At 48.8% G+C, this 21,469-nt stretch overlaps 1 protein-coding gene and 2 pseudogenes across 1 annotated transcript; all 3 read left to right on the top strand.

Moving 5' to 3' along the window:
* Positions 1-5,184: 5,184 nt before the first annotated feature.
* LOC117190478 lies at positions 5,185-7,797 on the top strand (annotated as a pseudogene).
* A 205-nt stretch (positions 7,798-8,002) lies between these two features.
* Positions 8,003-12,416, top strand: LOC117190477 (annotated as a pseudogene).
* On the top strand, positions 12,153-18,697 carry LOC108157981. The gene is made up of 5 exons (XM_033396324.1): positions 12,153-12,156; positions 12,294-12,295; positions 12,368-12,563; positions 12,835-13,027; positions 18,665-18,697. Exons 1-4 carry the CDS (start codon positions 12,153-12,155, stop codon positions 13,014-13,016), a joined length of 384 nt encoding a protein of 127 aa, XP_033252215.1. The 3' UTR covers positions 13,017-13,027; positions 18,665-18,697.
* Positions 18,698-21,469: the final 2,772 nt, after the last annotated feature.

A 21,469-nucleotide genomic window follows, 5' to 3' on the forward strand; every position in this document is an offset into this window, starting at 1 on the left:
GATCCAACTGAGTTGCTGGCCCTTACTCCCGGGCACTTCCTTACCGGGGGACCCTTGATGTTCAGGCCAGCAGCAGACGATTGCCGCGCACTGTGCCAACTTCGTGCGCTCCGGTCTCAACTCGCTCTCGCGCGCTCGGAGGGGCGCTCGGGAGACTTTACGACCCACGATCCACCCGGCGCTCAAGCCATCATGGAGCATAGATCGTAAGGCCTAGTTTTAGTTACGTTTCCCACCCCGCTACAAGCTGTCGTCGTGCACATACGCGCACCTACAGTCCACATACATATATACCGAAATACAAGGAACATATTTATTGGAACAACTCTGACTTCTTCTTTTGGATATTTTCCCACTCGTCGCTGGAAAGCCGCTCCTGTGATCCGCCCTCCTACAAACAAATATAATTACACATTTATTTCCTTATTTTAAACAGTTTGATTATAAATTATAAAAATTATGTATGAGAGACATTATGAGACACTCTACCCAGGGTTTAAGCCTTGCTGGTTCTAGTATACTTCGGAATGGCATTTGCGTCAACTGATAGTCCTCAATGTCGACAACCTCATAACGATCATTATCCAATACTCTATTGATCCTGTACGGTCCTCGATACTTTGGTGCGAACTTCTTATTGATCCCCGGTGTTGTGTCCACATGCCGGACTGCTACATAGTCACCAGGTTCATACTTTAATGGGGCTCTATGTTTATGGGCATACATCTTCTCATTTCTTTTCTGCGAAAACCGTATGTTCTCACTTGCTATTTCTCTTATAGTTTCCAACTCTCTAAGTTCTGACGCTAACTTCTCCTCTAGGTATTCGGTTAATTCATCTACAACGGGTCCTTTCTGGGGTATTCCAAATAACAATGTGCTAGGTGTCTTTTTCGTACTGCTGTTAACGGAGTTATTAATGGCGTGCTCTACCTTGCTCATCAACCTATACCAATCGGCTTGCTCAAGGGGCTCTGACAGTTTTCCTAACATAGGAGTAAGAACACGATTCACCCGCTCCACTTGGCCATTCGCCTGCGGTGCACCTGTAGCTACCTTAATGTGCTCTATCCCTCTCTCCTGCAGAAAACTAGAGAACTCTAACGAGGTGAAACAGGTCCCACGATCTGATATTATCCTAGTAAGGCGACTATAGAAATCAAAATATTTACTTAAGGCATCCTTCGCTTCCCGCGTGCTGGTACTATTAACCGGGAACAATTTGACAAAGTTAGTGAATGCATCTATTACCACAAGGAGGTGTTTTCGCTTAGATCTAATACTCGGCAACGGACCCAAATGATCAACATGTAGGGTATGAAAAGGAACACACGACTTTGGGATACTATGGAGCGTTCTGTTATGGATTGTTTTAGGCATCGAGTGTAGTATACACGGTAGACAGTTTCTGATGAACCTTGCCACTTTACTTCTCATTGGCGGAAACCAGTAGGTCCTCAAAAGGTCACTCACGCACTTCTCTGCGGCCAGATGTCCTAGTTTTTCGTGTGACCGCCTTATCAACTGCTCTTCCATACACATTGGTACATAGAAACATAGTTTGTTTTCACAACTCCTCTTGTAAACAATACCATCTATCATTTCAAAATCTACTTCAATTCCATCCTCTAGCTTTTTTCGAATCCTAACTACTTCCTTGTCTCGCATCTGTTCTGTTTGCAATATCAAATCAACATCTTCTGGCGTTGCACCTACTACCCCAACTATCAATGATTTTAGTAATCTTTCCTCCTGAAACTCTAACTTGTCCCTCTCTACTGTATCCTCAACACATTTTTTCTCTTTATCTGAATTCCTATTACTAATGTACTTTACTCCCCCCACCACATCGTTAACGCTTCTTCTACATTGGCTCAAATCTCTAATTTCAATCTTCGATCCATCCTCTTCCTTATATTCACTATTCTCTATGTTATTTCTACAATCACTACCAAGGTTCTCTCTATCATCAGACTTCCACCTATTTCCCAATCTACTTCCTACTGCACTTGATTCTCCACACTCAATCGCAGGGTTCTGTACGGTACTACTACGCTCTCTACTGATATTTAATTCTCTACACTTAATCAAAGGGTTCTCTACGGTACCTCTATGCTCACTACCAGGGTTGTCTCTACTTACACTATTCCTTGTATATTGCATTCTACTCTCATCTTTTTCTAAATTAGACTTTTCTAAACCGTATTTGACTCTATAACCATCCTCTAACATATTCATCACTTGATCTTGTCTGCTCAGCGCATCAACGTGCGCCATACTGGCTCCAGGTCTGTGCATAATGGAGTAATCATAGTTCTCTAACTCTAGCGACCACCGTGCTATCTTAGGACTAATTGACTTTCTGGTTAACGTCTGTACTAACGAATTACAATCCGTGATTATTTTGAAGGACCTATGCTCCAAATATGCTCTAAAACGCCTCAATGCATAAATTATAGCCAATGTCTCTAGTTCGAAACTATGATAACGTGATTCTCTTTCTGTTGTTTTGCCGGAATAATATTACACAGGGTGCATCTTCCCATCATCTTGTCTTTGCATCAGTATTGCGCCATAACCGTATGAACTTGCGTCTGTATGTAATTCCGTTTCTCTATTTGGGCTAAATATGGCTAATACCGGAGGATTTGCCAACGCATTCTTAAGAGTTTCAAACGTCTTCACCTGTTCTCTATTCATGGGAAACGGACCACCTACTTTTAACAACTGCACCAAGGGCTTAGCTGTTGTCGCAAATGACAACATGAAACGTCGAAAATACGAAAAGAATCCCAAGCATGAGTGCAGTGCTTTTACATTTTGAGGGACTTGGTATTTTTTCAAGGCCTCAATATGGGAATCACTAGGAACTATTTCGTTTTGATTAACTTTATACCCCAGGAAATCGATGTTTCGATTGACAAACCTACACTTTTTTAGATTTATCTCTAAATTTTGCTCGCTAAACCGAATGCATAGTCTTTTTAATATATCCATGTGTTCTTCAACTGTTTTAGTCGCTACTAATATATCATCCATGTACACTACAATGCTTTTGTTCCTAATAAAGTCTCTCAAGAGCTCCGAAATAAATCTCTGAAAAATAGCGGATCCATTTTTTAACCCAAAGGGCATTCTCAAGTACTCATACTGTCCTTGCGGTGTCACAAACGATGTATACGGAACTGATTTTTCTTCTACGCCTATTTGATGATACCCACTTTTCAAATCTATAATGGAAAAACAGTACTTGTTTTCTAAAAACTCAAGACAGTCCTCAATAAGGGGCAATGGGAAATTATCTTTAACAATTCGTTTGTTCAGAGGCTATCGCTAAGTTCACTTTTGGTTTTCGCTCTTATGTCTGCATAGTTCATCACAGAGTTTTTTTTTTGGGCAAACCCCACACCTGATATGTAAACTTTTAATATCACGGTTTTATTATATGTTCTTCTTTCTTGATCGTCGTATTCGAATGAATGTGTGTTGGCATCGATATATCGAGTACATTGGTATTTCTTATAATACTATCGATGAGTAAATCTTAAACTAATATTCAAATCTTATAAACTAATATTCATATCTTACAAAATTGACAATTTCATCTTTCTCATTAATAAATAGCTATACTCAAAATTATCACTAACCACTAAGAAACACCAAAACGTACAAAGGAAAGGACAAGGAAATAACTGCTGAACTTTCGTTCAACCAACAGGGATACCCTCACCCATACGTAATGGAATATGTGTAGATGAGTGGATCCAGTTTTACGGGAGTTAATTTAACTAGGGCCCCTACGGAGACTTAACCTACCAAGAGCTCTTGTTAAGGGTCCCTGGGACATAAACAATAAACAATAATTTTCCACAAATCGCTCGACCAAAAACGGTGGACTGATGGGACCCCCGCGTCACCCACTAAGGGTTAATCTTCTGGCACTGAACAGCTGATCGCAGATTTAGGTTCGTGAAAGGTGTTGGTGTTTTTACATATTTAGTTCAATGGCCAAGATTTTACGTTAAACGGTTTACTCTAATATTAAATACTAAATAAAGGACAACACACGGAACAAAATAACATTTAATGTGGAACGGTGTTTGGGGTGCGGATTATGTTTTTTTCTTTAAGTTCAAACGACGCGGGCGATCGCTGGCCGTGGCCGGTCAGCCCTAAATTTATATAGGTCTGTTTATACGTGTGCGCGTGTGTGTGTGTGTGAATAGGGTTTCGGGGTTTTTACTTGGTGAATGAGACCAAACGTGTGTCACGCACTGGAAGGCGATGCAACGATCGTGCGGTGTGGCTAGAATCGCCCTGGCAGCTAAATCGTCCTCTTTCACCCTCCCCCTTCACACGTCCCGCGCTACTTGGCTCACACACGCGCAACTGGAACGAACTCACTCAGGTTCACGTTGGACAGTCTTCTTCTCTGCAGTCGACTTTCACGAACTCCAGTGTTCCTCTCCAGGAAACCTTCTGGCCCGGTTCTGGTGGCTATATTCCTTGCCGGCTGTTAGTAAAATTTGCTGCATTACAACCTATTTTATCGCCCGCCTTTTCTGTACTCACTTCAAACTTTCTGTTTTAAGCACAAAATTTCAAATTTCGACGTTACTCCGTCCACGCTCCACGATTTCTATAATCCAATCCACGTTTTCTAATATTTTCACTCCTATTTATCCCTTTTTCCCTTACTAATACATATATCTAATCCTATTCTCTTCCTTATATCCCCAGTAACGGCTCCAGCTCCCCCCGATGTCCCAATACACCATCGAGCCTCCCTGGACTTCCGCTAGATGGCGCGTCGCCCTCAGCCCTGGCCACCTATCGTTCAGGTGGGACTGGAACACTCGCTAAAAAGCCAAATCGAATCAACATCGTCACATTGACAATATTCATTTCTTGAGGTATTTTTGTTGAATTTCAGTTTACAGTCATATTAAAAGAATATATATATATACCGATCTTGTACATCGATACGAAAAATCTCGCAAACAACTTGAACAACAGAAGCGAAAAAAAGCTCAACTGAATCCAGAAAAATAGTTGCGTTGATAGTATATTCCACAAATATATCCATATCCAAATATCCAATAGATTCGCCGCCCAACAAAATATCAGCAATTCCATATATCGATTGTACATCAAAATGCATGTAAAATCCCATCACTAGGCTCTTTTCACTTCGTGCGTTTGTGTTTGATGACGGAAAATTTGCAAATAGATCGTTGAAAATGGCTAAAAAGAAGAGTGAAGACCATTCCGGTGGCGATGCGAACGACAGTGACTACAACGAGGAGCCCAATTTCGAAGATCCGCCCAATTTCGTGGACAATATTAGCGATGATGGTAATTACAAGTTCCGGCTCCGGGCCTGCCAGCGCAGCACACGCGGAAAACTAACCTCAATGTGATGAATGTGCGAAAATATAAATAATTCATATAATGTATTGCAGATCTGCTCGGTGACATGCTGGCGCAGCGGCCTTCCGAGGCCGACGGTGTGGAGAGCGTTGTCGTCGTGGACAATATCCCTAAGGTGGAGCCGGTGCGTTTGGAAAAATTGAAATCGGTCATCAACAAGCTCTTCTCGCACTGCGGCGATATCGTGAATGTTGTTTATCCTGTCGACGAGGGGGCAAGACGAAGGGCTATGCGTTCATGGAGTACAAGCACGCCGGCCAGGCGGAGGAAGCCGTCAAGAAGCTGAACAACCATCGGCTGGATAAGAATCATACGTTTGCTGTGAATTTGTTTACGGATTTCCAGAAGTAAGAACATATTTTCTTACTCAATGGCCCACAAATTAAGTGGTTTTTTTCGTTTCGAGGTACGAGAACATCCCGGAGAAATGGGAACCACCAACTGTGCAGTCCTTCAAGGTGCAAAACGATCTGTACAACTTCATCAATGACCCCGATACGTATGACCAATACTGTGTGGCAGCGGAAACTTCCCAGAACTGCGTTCAGGTTGGCTTCTGGCAGAATGTTCTGCCCGAGCCCAACGAGCTGGAGACCCGCGAACGGTTCACGGACACTTTTGTCAAGTGGTCGCCCCTGGGCACCTATGTGGTGACGTTCCACAAGCCCGGCGTGGCCATTTGGGGCGGCAGCAGTTTCCAGAAGATCCAGAAGTTCCCCCACACTGGAACACAGTTTGTGGAGTTCTCGCCCTGCGAAAACTATTTGGTAACCTACGGCCCCACCCCGACAGGTCAGAAGATTATCATTTGGGACATACGCACTGGCGCTGAGAAGCGCTCGTTTGTGGCCGACGGCATGTCGGTCCTGTCTATGTTCCGTTGGTCGCACGACGACAAGTATGTGGCCAGGATGGGCGACAACTTGATCCACATCTATGAAACACCCTCCTTCTATCTGCTGGATCTGAAATCCATCAAGATTCCTGGCATCCGAGGATTCTCCTGGTCGCCCACGGACAATGTGATTGCCTACTGGGTGGAGGAGCAGAATCAAATACCTGCCCGCGTCACCTTAATGGAGATACCCAAGAAGCGGGAGACTCGCAACAAGAACCTATTCCATGTGGCCGATTGCAAGCTCCACTGGCAGAAGTCCGGCGACTATCTGTGCGTCAAAGTGGATCGCTATTCCAAGTTGAAGAAGGACAAGAAGGAGCTGGACGTCAAGTTCCTGGGCATGTTCTACAACTTTGAGATCTTCCACATGCGGGAGAAGGAGGTCCCAGTCGATTCGGTGGAGATTCGCGAGCTCATCCTGGCCTTTGCCTGGGAGCCCATCGGCAACAAGTTCTCTATTATCCACGGCGAGCCCAACTCCGCCAATGTGAGCTTCTACGAGATTAACAAGGGCGTGAAGCCGAGCCTGGTCAAGCGGCTGGAGAAGAAGTCTTGTACGCATCTGTTCTGGTCACCACGAGGGCAGTTCATAGTGATGGCCAATCTGACAATGGGCACCTTTGAGTTTGTCGATTCGACCAATGACTACATCATCAGTGCGTCGCCTGATCATTTCCGTGCCTCCGAGGTTGAGTGGGATCCCACTGGCCGCTATGTGGTCACTGGCGTCTCTTCCTGGAAGGTCAAGGAGGATACCGGCTTCAACATGTACACGGTCCAGGGGCGCATCATCAAGCGCACCATTTTGAAGAACTTTGTGCAGTTCCTTTGGCGTCCCAGGCCTCCGACCCTCCTCAGCGAGGACAAGCAGAAGGATATCAAGAAGAACTTGAAGAAGTACTATCCCGCCTTCGAGCAGAAGGATCGCCTGCGACTCACCCGCGCCTCCAAGGAGCTGCTCGAGAAGCGTTCCCAACTGTGCGAGACCTTCATGGAGTATCGCAACAAGCGCATTGGCGAATGGAAGGAACAGAAGAGTCGTCGCGTCATGCTGCGAGGACGTAAGTTTTGGAAAAAGTTTGCATCTCCGTTTCGTTGTCTTTAATGAAACACTTTTCTTTTTTCAGATGTGGACACAGATAACTTGGAAACCGAAGAGGTCGATGAGGAAGTTGTTGAATTTTTAGTCAAGGAAGAAATCACTCTTCTAGAGTAGACGACCCCCACAACACTTGTCGTCGTTTGCCCCATTTCGAAGTGAATCTGTCGTCTCACACTTGCGTGTCCGAGGCGCGTCTACGCCCTGGCCCATACTAGGGCTCCTTATTATCTGGCCAAGTAGAGCGTCTCCTGTAATCAAACCAAGCGGAACACGTTTGCCCATACATACAATATACATTTACACGTTTATTCCAAGTCCAAAAGTAACGTCCCCAAGCCAATAAGAAACCCGTTTGCGAACAACTTTAGACCTTATTCAAATTATTTTACTAAGCAGTTAACAAGCACAACCATAATATGCAAAAGTAGATTTGCAATGTATTTGTATGTAAACAGCAAAAAGAAAACGAAAACAAAACCTTGATCGTGCATTTTTTTTTTTGGAATTTTGGAAACTCGATTAACAGAGTCTCATCTCTATTTTCTATCGATAACTCAATCGATGACCAGTTGCAACCATTCAATTGTCAAAACAATCCTTTAACTTTAAATTTTTCAGGAATTTGTTGTAAACACATAAATTATCAATTATGGAGACGAGTTCTCCACCAAGGCGCGGCAAAAAGAAGCGAAAAACGCAAACCACACGCGCATATCGAAGATGTGAGCAGGAGGTTGAGTCATTGCTGAGAGAAACCAAGTACGAAGATTGCGGCAGCCAAGAACTCGAATTGGAGGCACGGAGCCTGCAGTTCTTTCACGGCGCAGACGATGCGGCTGTCGGAGAGAAGGAGATACCTGTCCAGGAAACAACACCGGAGGAGGTGGGGGCTGAGTACAATTCCATTGACGGCGAGGCTGCCACAGAGCCAATCGATTCGCCGGCCCAAACATACATAGATATTGAGCTCCAGGAGCCGCCGCTGGTCTGGCCAGGTGTCCACAAACAGGTGCACTATTATGACGACAGCCTGCTGTATAGGCCCGCCAATGCCGTGCACTTTCAACTGCATCTGAGTGACTGCAATCCGAGGCCCTCGCAAATACGCATGCTGAACCGCTTCCAGGAACAGGCGAAAGGCGATGCCAGCAAATTAAGCTCCGACCTAGTATCGGAGCTGTGTGATGAAAGTCGTTCCCAATTTGTGACGGACAGCCGCCTGTACCGCACTGTCTGCGATAAGGAGTTCCAAGGCATTTTCCTTGCACCAGCACCGATCAGCCAGTTCATGGGCATACCTACAAGTCGCTGCCTCACGCTGACGTTTAAGCAACTCCGCTTTACTGCGCATCCCCTGCTTCTGACAGAGCACCGAATGGCGCAGAAGCTGGAAGATCTCTTCGATCAGTATACTGAAAATCGTAACCGACAGGTATGCCGGAAGCTGAAGGAGGAGCTGAACATAGCCCGCCAAGTGGGAGCCAAGCTCGTCCTCTCTGCACGGCCCGAGCTGACCGACGAGATTCGGCGTCAGCTGCGCCTCACGCAAAAGTTGCGACAACGTTTCTATTTGGAATCCACGGCCGAGCGCAATCTCTCCCTACGCCTGCTCCGCGCATGGGCCAAACTGAAGGCGCTCCGCAGCCAGCAGGACTTCCAATGCACCCGCTTTCAGCTGAAACTGCATGTAGGCCATCATTCCAACCTGGAGTCCGCCTACTCGGACTGGAGACAGCAGTTCGAGGACGATCTCGCCGAGGTCTATCGCGAGCAGTTGGAGCTCTTCTACTGCCGACGTCGTCAGTGGGGCGAATCGATGGTCGATGGCGCATCCCCATCGAAGCCGCCACGCAAGCCGAACTTCGAAAAGCTAATGGCCAGCCTCAAGAAGGACTACGATCGTGCCTTCAAGGATCCCGAGGAACCGTTAGTTGATTTTGTGCGTCTGTATGCTGACGAGGCAGCTGCGAAGCTCTTCGTGCCAGCCAGCAAGCAGCTGTCCAAGCGTCGCAAGCGCAGTTACTTCCTGAAGCTCTACCTGGACGAGCTCTATGTGGGCCAGACCAGGAGCTACCGCCTGGAGGATGATCTTCATCTGTACATGAACGAGAGCATCGGTGTGCTGCTGAAGCGAACGATGCCGCAGAACCTCAACATTTGGCTCTATGAGAAGTCCACGCTGACCCAGCAAGGACGCCGCCTGGCCGTGATGAGTACGAGGCTGAATCTCAGCCGAAAGGATAAGGCGGTGCATCTAAAGCTCGGCTTCTTGGCCTTCCCATCTTCGCCCAAGATGGCCGGAGATGTCTGCTTGTACTACGACTATGGCCCCACAGAGGTGCGTCAGGGGGCCAGCGATTTGGATGACATACAACCACTGCCCGATGCCCTGCTTCGGACTCTGTTCCCTCCAAGACCCAAGGCTGTAGCTGCCGTCGCTGCCACCACGGAGCCGGCCACGCCCATAGGACACAAGCACAAGAAACACAAGCTGCCAGCTCTGTTGTTTACAGAGCAGGAGCTTCAGTTCTGTCCCATCCGCACGCTGTTCAGCAACAAGCGATACCAGCTGCTCCGCTCGCGGCACCAGCAGCGAAACGTCCACACCAAGCAGCTTCGCTTTATCCCCGCCTTGGAACAACAGATAATATCCGACGATGGAGATGCGCTCTCCACCGCTGGCGACTCGAGCCAGCTCTTGGAGCCCGGAACCTACTGGAATCCCATCGATCTGCACAAGCATAGGCTACAAGTTCCTGAAGCTGCTCTACGAGATCATCGGTAACCATAGCGCCCGTCGGGCCAAGGCCCAGCAGTTGGCGCATCCCCTGCTGTTTCTAGCCAATGGCTTTGATCTCTCTCTTGCCACCGGATGGACGTCTCTCTGGCGTGCCTTGTGCTCGCTCTTTCAAGGACAATCGACGGCGATGACTCGCGAGCCAGCTGCTTGGCAGCCACAGGCCGAGCACGATCAGTATCAGCACTTTGTGGTTTCCCTCCATGTGGTGAGGGCCACTGGGGTCCCGGTGCGTAGCCGCCACCTTCTGAACATCGAGGAGCATCCTAACTTCGAGGCAGACATGAGCAACAGCCTCTTTGTGACGCAGAGTAAGCCCTGGCTAGGCATCCATGGATTCCTTGAGTATTTAAAGAGCTTCCTTTTCCGTCCCCCCATTCAGCTCTCATGTACTCCAATGTGCGTCCGTTTGTGTCCTTGAGCTATGGCCAACGACTGAGCCGCAGTCGCTCGGCCGAGGGCAGCAATCCCACCTGGAACGAAGAGCTGCAGCTGCAGCTGCAGGATCTAAAGATCATCCTGTTCGACGAGGTCATCGAGCGGCAGCTCAGTGACGAGGCATCCGATCTGTACCAGCGTGTCCAATGCAATTGGCTGGGCGAGTACCGAGTGCCAGTCAGCAGTCTCCTGACCAGCGGGAAGGTGAGCGATACCATACCCAATCCTTCGTGCTATTCAAATATCAGTTTTCCAGTTTGAGGGATGCATTGAGCTGGCCATGCCGAAGGTGCTGATCGGCTACAGGCGACCCCTAATTGAATCTGTGACGAACATGCCCCCCGATCAGTATCCTGAGTTCAAGGAATCCGTGCATATCTGGTTCTATCTCACCATCGAGCCGAACCGCTGCGACCTGCCGCCGCTACCCACGAATGTCCTGGCGTGTGCAGAGACGGTGCAGCTGCAGGCATACCTTAATGAGCGCCGCATGGAGCTGCAACAGCTGCTGCCCCAGCCGCAGCGCTATGTGGAGCCTCTGGTATGCACGGCCTTCGGCAAGCGGGTTTGTGTGACGCGGCTGCTGGAGCAGGTGCCATTGCCAGGAGTGGTGGCCTCCAGCAAGAGTGCCCTGGAGAGTGCCTGTCGTTTTGTGGCATTGTTGTGCCAACTGCACAGCTATGATCCCTGCATGGACTTCCGTGGCGTCTGGCTGGACAACCAGACGCTGCTGGACAGCACTTGGTGCTCTGTCAAGGAACAGGGCGTCCTGCTCTGCAACTATATGCTGGGCCTGGGGCTCGAGTGCTGGCTGGTTTTGGGCCAATCCTGTTCGTATGGGGAGTGCTGTTATGTGCTCTATCGCCAGCCGGATACGGCCGAGCTCCTGTTCGTGGATCCTGCCAGCGGCAGGCACTATCAGCTGCAGGATGTATACTGTCCGCTGAGGCGCGTCTACTGCCTGGTGGGGAAGCAGAACGTAAGTCAAAGATCTACGTAAAACTTGCCCCAGTCTATGATTGCCTTGTTGCAGATGCACTTCAACATACAGACAGAGACACGCGTCAGCATGACCCATTTTAATCTGCAGGATGCCGCCTGCTGGTCTCCGCTCTTTAACCGCTCTTCAAATCAATCCGCTCCCCAGGGGGGTGTCCAGGAGCTGGACTATGCCTACAAGAAGAGCTTCGAGCTGAGCCAGCTGCAGAAAAATATTGAACGTAAGATCATGAAGAAGATCAGTGCCTGGCGCACCACACGGGAGACCAACTTTAATCGGTGGGCACGGCTTCACCCTCAACTTTCCGTACACCAACCTGGCGGCCGTATCTGAGCGCATCCGCACCACCTGCATCCACTACAACAACAGTCCAACGGTGGAGTTCTGCGCGGCGGTACATCTTAAAGCGTACGCGAACGATGTGATATCTGTGTGGGTGTTCCTGCTAGCCGCAGTCCCACTGGGTGTGAATCAGAGGGGACAATGAATGGGTGCACCCCCATCTGGGGGCGGGTTCCCTTCGATCCCGATAAGCAATGACATTTTACAAATTCACGCGGAATCATACGAAATTATTTTTATCAGCGATTTCACCTGAAATCCATTTAATTTGGTTTACAACCCATAGGCGTATACATTCTATGTACAAATATATACAAATATAATGATAAGCAATGAATGAGGTGAGGTCGGCGCCGGTAGCTTGTACCGCGTTTAGTTCACCGCGCACTCTGTGACCGTCGAGCCCTTTCGCACAGAAGAACAACGTACCAAAGCATGTTTAAGAAACTGGCCGAGGATTACGAAAAATTTAAGCACTATGTGAAATGGCTGTACGTCCTCTACGAGCTGAATACACAGATCGCCATCTGTGAGCCTTGGGAGAAAGTGTTTTGTCGTAAGTACATATACCATCCCACCCCGCAACAGGCCCAGACACATTAGCGATTTACAGTTGTACACTGGGCGTTCTGTTTCCATGTTTTGTAAAGACAATAATAGTCTTTACTCATCGATATCTTATCTATACCGGTCACTCTTAGTCACAGAACGAACCGCGTATGTTTCGGTTGAGTGCGCCTGTTCTATGTTCCCATGCTGTCTATGGTCTATGCCTATGGTTCTATTGTTTGTTAAAATTTCCACTATTTTCTCACACTTTGTTTCAGACGTACTCCTTGGCAGCTGTCTGTCCCTCATCCTGTACGCCTCATACGCCTTTGTGCCGGGATATTGTCTCACGCTTGTTAAGCTTCTGTGGCCAGCCTCGGACGTACTAAACCCCACCAATGCGTGCAATATAAATGCTGATGTCGTGTGTGGCAACGAAAGTGAGCCATTTCTAACCTAATCTTAGAATAGATTAGGTTAGGTTAGGTTAAGGCGGTAGCCGGGAGGGTGGGGATAAGAGCCTCCCGCCCCAAGCTCACTTGGACCTATAAAAGGTCCGTTGTGTTGCCGCATGGGCATGTGCCCCTTCGCGTTGCCCGAACCGTGAGAGCATACTACTGCAGGTTAAGGGCAGTCCCATCCGGTGGCTTGGATGTATTTGGACAAGGTCCCTGGTTTGATTACGGACAGGTCCGAAATGTCCGTGAGGAAAGCGGCCCCGAGAATACGAAGACGACGATTTCCAAGGGCTGGGCAGTGGCAGAAGAAGTGGGGGACCGATTCCTCCTCCTCCTCGTCGCGACAACTCCTGCAGAAGTCGTTATGAGGGATTGACAGTCTAGAGGCGTGAGTGCCGATCTGCCAGTGTCCCGTAATGGCTCTAGTAACTGCAGAGCACTGTGCTCTGCTGAGTTTATACAGCTCTGCTGAGCGCTTCTTCGATCGATATGGCCATATCAATCTTGAGACTTTACAGGAAACGGTTTGCTGCCATCTCCTATTGGCATTTTGCTCGAACAATTCGTGCGTTAGGAGCCTGCACGTAGCCAAGGGCATCGCTACTTGCTCCCTCTCCGATAGGAGAGGAATCGTAGTACCCTGCCTGGCTAGCTCGTCGGCGGCGTCATTCCCCTCGATGTCCCTGTGGCCGGGGACCCATATAAGGAAGAGATCTAACTGCTCTGCGATCTCGTGCAGAGACCTGCGGCAGTCATTTACAGTCGCTGAGCTCGACGATATTGAGCCTAGAGCTTTGATAGCTGCTTGGCTGTTCGAGAAGACGCACACTAAGTGCGTATCTAGAAGTAGTTTGGAGACGATCGAAATGGCCTCCTTGATGGCTTCAACCTCCGCTTGAAACACACTACAGTGATCCGGGAGCCTGAAGCAATGACTGATGTTTAGCTCGCTGCAGTAGACTCCGCCTCCCACGCGGCCGTCTAGCTTTGAGCCATCAGTGTAGAAGTGGACCGCATTTGCAGGTCCTGGTTCGCCCATCTCCCAGTCCTCCCTAGATGGGATTGATACCTGGAAGGGCGTCGAGAGGTGATCACAGTAATCTGTCCTCTCTGGTAATTGCGGGAGTCTCATCAGGATTCCCGAGTGCCCAACCGCGGATGCTTTCCACAGTCTGGCTTCTCTCATTCTTAGGGCGGGAAGGGTTGCCACCTTCTTTCCCATGAGATCCACAGGGAGGAGGTCCAGCACAGTATCCAGGGCTTCCCCTGGAGTAGTGCGTAGCCCGCCAGTTATGCATAGCTCTGCCATGCGTTGAACTCTGCTGAGTTTAGCGAGGCATGTCCTTCTGTCCAAGGCTGGCCACCATACCACCACTCCATAGAGCATGATTGGTCGTATGATGGCGGTGTAGAGCCACGGAACTATATAGGGGGTCATTCCCCATTTTAGTCCGATGGCTTTCCTGCAAGTATAGAGGGCCACTGTGGCCTTCTTTACTCTATCCTCTATGCTCAATTTCCAATCGAGCTTTCTATCGAGGATTAGGCCAAGATACTTGGCGTTGTTGCTGAAGACTAGCGTTTCCCCACATAGTCTTGGGGGAATCAGTACCGGAACTTTGTACTTCCTAGTGAAAAGCACCAGTTCCGTTTTAGACGGGTTGACGCCTAACCCGCATTTGTCTGCCCATTTCGACATTTTCGTGAGAGTACTTGTCATGCACTCACACAACGTCTGCGGAAATTTTCCGGAGAATGCTATGGCAACATCGTCCGCGTACGCCACCACACGGCAGCCACCCCCCTCTATCTCCCGCAGCAGTGTGTTCACCGCCCCACGTTCCATAGGAGGGGCGAGAGGATTCCGCCCTGCAGTGTGCCTCTGCTGACAAATCTGGTACACGTTGACGTCCCCAGTGATGCCTCAACCGTCCTGCATTGTAGCATCTGATCGATCAGGCTCACCGTCCTGGAGTCAACGCCCAGATCCGTCAGTGCGCCCGTGATGGCGGTCGGATGGATGTTGTTAAAGGCGCCTTCTATGTCGAGGAAGGCTACTAGGGTGTACTCCTTAAAATTAAGGGACGCTTCGATGATCGATGTGATCAAGTGTAGGGCCGTTTCGGTGGATCTTCCCTTCCGATAGGCATGCTGGGAGTCTGAGATCAGACTGGACGGAATGCACGCCGTTAGATGCAGCCCCAGGAGCCGCTCCATCGCCTTTAGAAGAAAAGACGATAGACTTATTATGGGTCTGAAATCTTTTGAGGCAGTGTGCGAGGGCTTGCCTGCCTTGGGTATGAATACGACTTTGGTCTGAAGCCAGGTGTCAGGAATGCACCCGTGGGAGAAGATTCCCTCGTAAACTATTTTGACCCAGTTAATGGCTTTATGTCCCGCGTGAATCAGTTGGGCAGGGAAAATGCCGTCTGGCCCCGCGGACTTGTAGGGTTTAAAGCTTCTGATCGCCCAGGAAATGTTCTCCTGGCTTAGCAGTCTCAGGATGGCATTTGAGGCGACAGAAGGAGGCGCGAGGTAGTTGGGTCTGTTTTCATCGCAGCCAGGGAAGTGGGTATTTAGGAGAAGATTTAGCGACTCCTCGCTGGACGTAGTCCACGACTGGTCGGTGTTCTTCAAGTAGCCCAGGGTGGGTGTTGTCTTCGAGAGAACTCTGCGCAAGCGTGAGGCTTCTGAGTTACTCTCGATTTCGCTGCAGAACTTACGCCAAGAGGCGCGTTTAGCTTTTCTAAGTTTTTTGTTGTAGGTTGACAGACTGGCCTTGTATTCGGCCCAGTTTTGCTCAACGTTTTCAGCCTTAGCTTTATTGAAGAGTCTCCGGGAGGCTTTCCGGAGTTCACCCAGTTTCGGATTCCACCATTCAGGTTTCTTCCGGCCTCTGTTCTTGCCAGAGGGGCATGCTTTGTCGAGCGCCTTATTGCAGGCGTCGATAAAGATCTTAAGAAGACGAGTCGTGGCCTCCGTGGAGAACTCCTCCTCAGATGGGGGCTCAGGAAGAACACGACAGAGGTAATCAGAGTACCGAGTCCAGTTTGTCCGCCTGATGTTCCGGAATCGGACTGGCTTCGGTACTGAGAAGGAGAAGACAGTTTCCACGTACCTGTGGTCCGAGAAGGAGTGCTCTTCCAGGACCCTCCAGGATACAATGTTACGCTGTATCTCATGAGAGGCAAGCGTGAGGTCCAGGACCTCCTTGCGGTTTTTAATGATAAGGTGGGATCACTGCCCCGGTTTAATAAGACCATCTGAGTGGTCAGTAAGTAACTGAAAAGTAACTCACCCCTTTCGTTTGTGTCAGTGCTTCCCCACTGACAGTGATGTGCATTGGCATCGCACCCCACAATTAGGCCGATGTCCTTGGCCGAGCAGTCTGCGATTAGAGCCCGGAAAGGCGCGTGTGGAGGGGGGTCTGGTTGTTCATGCCCCAAGTATGCGGAGCCGATCCTCAGTGAGCGCTCCTGGCCTTCGAGGCTCACTGCGGTGTGGTCTTCATTGCTGAAATTTGGGAGCAAAAATAAGTGCAACTCTCTTTTTGCAAGAATGCAGGTACGAATTTTACCTGCGGTTTCAGCTACATATAGCTTGTAGTCAGAAGTCCTCAGACCGGAGACCCTGTTTCCGAGGATCCAGGGCTCCTGAATGAGGACTATGTCGGCTCCACCCTTGGTCAGGTGGAGCAGTAGAGCAGCGCATGCTGCCTTACAATGGTGGAGGTTTATCTGCAGGAGCGTCAACGACATTCCTGAGGCTCGCCTCCACCATTGTTGCTTCTAGATCGCTGTCAGGGGACTCCGGCTCCTCCCCGACAACGATGTGGCTGAGACCTCTGGCTAGGTCGCTCTCGTCGAACGCGTAGTCGTCCAAGATGTCGTCCGACATCATGGACGCCGCATCCGACGCCGGGTTGTCTTCCTCGCACGAGGCCCCCTCTTTCGGGATCTCCGGCAGCTCCGGGTCTGGCTCGACCTCCGCTTGCCTGCCCTTGCGATCGGACTTGTAAGTGGATATGGTGACCTTCTTGTAGCCATAATCCACTACACCGTCCGACTTTGCGAGGAGATCAATGGATTCCTCATTTAGGACGAGGATAATCTGGCGCCTCTGCCCTTGGATATCCTCCACCTTTGCCACCTTCCAATCGGCTGTAGGAAGGTGGGGGTTGCAGACCTGCAGTAACCTGAGGATCTTCTCAGGCTCTGCAGGCTTAGCCGAGACCCACGCTCTGGCTCTCGGGCGACTAGGGACATCTTCCCACTTCACGGCCTCCAGTTTCGCCCCTGGATAGACCTCTTTTAGGGCCGCCACCGCCTTCATGTAGAGGGCCGCAGAGCGAGCGTCTTGGCAGGCGATGGCTTTCACCTTGCCTTGATGCCACCCTGCGTCCTCACACTTTGGCGGTGGTCCGCCGTTCTCCTCCAGTTCCAGTAGGAACCGGTCCTGGAGCTCGTTCTCCACCAGATGCCACTTATCGCGAGGGACATGGCCGTCCTCGGCGCCCCTGTCCAGGACACCGATCAGGGTCTTGCCCCTCGCCACCTCAGCGAACGACCGGTTCGTGAGGTGGGTCTTCACCCGCTTGGCTTGCTGGGCTTGGCCTGGCTGATTTGCGGGGTCCTCCGCTGAGCGTTGCCGCTTGTTGGGGCCTTGGCTGCGCCCTTTCCGGCTTTGGCTGGCTGGAACAGTGGAAGGATTGAGCAGGCCCACAGCCTCTGCTCCTTTCCTTCGGCTAACGCCTTGAAGCTCGGCTCTTCGTTGGACAGGATGAAAGCCGCTCGTCTCCTGTCCTGGTACGACGGCTTTCCTCCCCGTGGTGCAGAGACGCTGCCCGCCGGGGCTCCCATGGGTTCTTCGGTCCCGGTGCGCTTACCAGCCGCGATTACGCTCTGCTTGGCAGCCACCTCGGTATCCGCTTCGCCCTTGGAGCCACCCGACTTGGAAGGACCCGATTGGCTTTTCGGGCCCCCCCTCGCTGCGGCTGCTGCCTGGAGACGGTGGACCGACTCAGTCTCCTTCCCCGTCTTCTTTGGACCCGGTTTCCCAGGCGCTGGTGCAGAGGGATTGGCTTGTCCCTCCGGTACTTTAAGAGGAGTACCGAGCTCCTTTGCGGCTTTGTTAGTTTTTATATATTTATTATTTGGCATAGTAGTTCCCACGAGTAGGCGGGAAGGGGATGGTCACCCGAGGCATAGCCCGCTTGCCCCGTGAAGCCTGATTTAAACTGGAGGTCGGCAGGTATCCAGAGTCCGCATATTAGCGACCGGGCACCCCCCCGGCCATGCTTCCCTCGGCATATAACAGTGTCACCTTGGATTGGGGTAATTTCACTGAGAGTTTTCTTCTCTCCGCCCGACTACCATTCGCCAGCATCCTAGCAGAGACATGACCGTGCTAGGACCTGTTTCCAGCCGCCCTCACGGGGGGGGTATAGTCGCACTTCCACCGGTGTGCACAGTTACGGCGGGTGACGGTTCGCTCGCAACCCTCTGTGTCCTAGGGGGGGTGTGAGACGCAGACCGCACCGGGTATTACTAACCGGAGCGGCTGCGCCTCAGTTCCGAGTTCACAGTTGTGCGAGCCGACCCGTCATCCGTTTGTCCCCCTGTAGCACCCAATGGCTGACGGCCTAGAATAGATTATCTTTTATAATAAATTATTTCAAACGTAACGACTATGACGTTTTTTTCTGGTTCGGTGATATAGCAGGCAGCCTTCTAGAATACTAGAACATACTAGAACCAACCATTGTGAGCCAACCAATGTTGTTAATATTAATAGATATAGTATATACTAGGCATGATATAAATAAATAAATTAAGAACTTAAAACAAGCTAGTCAAGTAAAAAATAGGTTCACTAATCGGATAAAATTATGTGGGCATGGCTAAATGTTCTATATAGCTAGTAATATTCGACGGAATATCAAAAACCAGAACTTGAATTCGTAAGTATATTTACGGTATATTTTTTAAATGCAAAGGTTTGTTTCGGTATTATTTAAATCGGGTAGAATCTGTAATAACCGGTTGACAGCAATGAGTCCCATTCCATGCACAAATACTGTTGCGTGACCTTCCATCCATGGCCACAATTATTAGTTATTGATCTGAATTATGAAGTCTAGTGTAAGTTAGGCTAGGGCAAAGCGGGAGCGCAATAAAAGCTCGCTCTCTCGCTCTTGGCAAATTCGCCCCGCTTTGCCACCGTAGGTTAGCTAGAGTAAGAGATTTGAATTGTGAAGAAAATATAGTTGTTCGCCAACCTTGAATTAGATCGAGCGTAACAAGTTTTTCGCCCCGCCAAATAAATAATTTAAATTACAGCCACCCAAAGTTTTCGGTAATTGATTAGAAAAACTCTTCTAATTTTTCATGGCGCCCCCGGGTGGACTGTAAAGTGAATTATAGGCAACAACAATAAGTGACAGTGACACATGAAATTGCAGTATACATACATATGCAAACATATTCGTTGCCCGCGTCGTGTGTGTGTGCAATCGGCAATCAATTTGTAAAATATCATCGCGTCGGTCGCGCCAACAATAATTTTTGTGCAAATTCTGCTACCGCCGAGGGATGCCCTGCGATAAAGACAGGAAAGTAGCAGTTGGATTCAAAGATCCAAAAGAGGAATCAGAGGTATTTGTGCAGAAAATTGAAGGCTGAGCAAAAGACATTCAGATCTCTCTTTGAGGTGTCCTGTGGTGAAAACATTGCACATCGCCTTCAATTCTAGGCACACACGTATGATATACATATAGTAGAGCTTGATTGCATGCATTTTATTAGTAATTGCATAAATATAACTAAAAACACATAAATACATACATATCGACACATAAAGACATATGTGAACCGCTATTTGGACGCAACAGTTATATGTACATACATACATCTTCCGTTTACTGCAATCACTGTCGCTCCCCCCCCCCCCCCACACATACATACAAGCAGCAGCACCGGTGCATTATTTCCTTTTCGCTTTCGCTTCTCCACTGCTGCTTGCGTTGTATTTGTTGGGAGAATTTTCCTTGCCGCTCTTGAGCTTAACGGTGCGCCAAGTGACGCGCTACCCTGTATCTAACGGGTATATTGTTTTCGACTGTTACTTGCCAAGTGACGCGCTACCCTGTATCTAAGGGGTATATTGTTTTCGGCCGTCACTTGCAACGACTCTTTCCCTTGATACCTCGTGCCTCGACATTCAATTCAAATTCGTTTTCGATTATCGTTCTCGTTCAAACATATAAAAAATTTTGCGTAAAATTTTCATACACAAACATTATGGCAGAAAAAAGTAAATCCACTCTTGAAGACTTAAAGATTAAGCTCAAAAGTCGAGTAAAAAGCATTCGCCGCTTAGAGGATCGATTAGATCAAGGATCGATTCCTTTGCAATTACCGGAATTACAATGTAGATTAGATTGTTTGAATGCTTCAATTGAAAAGACTAACCATTTGCAGGAGCAAATCGAGGACATAACAGGTGATGATGCATATGCAGCCGAGTTGGAAGAGCTGATAATTGTCACCAAAGGAAAGATAATGTCGCTTATCGCCGCCTTTGATGCAGCAAGCGAGACGAAGCCAGTGTCTTCTTCAGCCCCAACTCATGCTAGACTTCCGAAATTGGCATTACCCAAATTTAGTGGTAAACACTCGGAATTCAAAAATTTCATTAGCCTTTTTGAGAGACTAGTCCATAGCGACAACAGCATACCGGTGATCGAAAAATTTAATCATTTGATTTCGTGCCTCTCTGATGAAGCATTAGGAACAATAAAGGCGTTCCAAGTCACCGAGGCAAATTATGAAAAGGCCATGGCTGGCCTAAAACGAGTATATGACAACGATTATTTGATTTTCACGAATAATATTTCCACATTGTTCAATCTGCCGAGAATGTCGCATCAATCTGCATCATCTCTAAGAACTCTAATCGATACTGTTTCGTCGATTTACGGATCGTTACTGTCGATCGGAGATGATACGAAAATTTCGGATGCAATGCTCATTCATCTCGTTTTAAACAGAGTCGACCCAGTGACGAAACAAAAGTGGGATGAACAGCTTACTTATGAGAAGTTGCCGCTTTGGTCCGACTTTGAGAAAGTCTTGAATCGTCGATACCAGCATCTGTCTGCTGAAGAATCGACCAAGCCAAGGCAAGACAAAGTCATGCCAAGCAAGCAACATAATCGCAGTTCATTTGCTTGTTCTTCCACTTCCACCAACAGTAGAACTCAGCAAACTTGTAGCTACTGCAATTCAGGAGACCATGTAGTGTCAAATTGCCCTTTATTTTCGCGTCTCTCGGTGATGCAAAGGTTGGAGTTTGCCCTATGCATTAATTTTCTGCGAAAAGGCCACGCTGTTGTAAAATGCAAAGCCAATAAATGTCGAGTGTGCAGCCGCTCACATCATACATTATTGCATCGATT

The sequence above is a fragment of the Drosophila miranda genome (assembly GCF_003369915.1).
Source record: "Drosophila miranda strain MSH22 chromosome Y unlocalized genomic scaffold, D.miranda_PacBio2.1 Contig_Y1_pilon, whole genome shotgun sequence".
Taxonomy (NCBI): domain Eukaryota; kingdom Metazoa; phylum Arthropoda; class Insecta; order Diptera; family Drosophilidae; genus Drosophila; species Drosophila miranda.

Excerpts from the sequence above, each read along its gene's own strand:
- LOC108157981 (XM_033396324.1), top strand. Across the intron at positions 12,564-12,834 it reads TTGGGAGAAAGTGTTTTGTC|ACGTACTCCTTGGCAGCTGT; the intron begins GTAAGTACATAT and ends ACTTTGTTTCAG.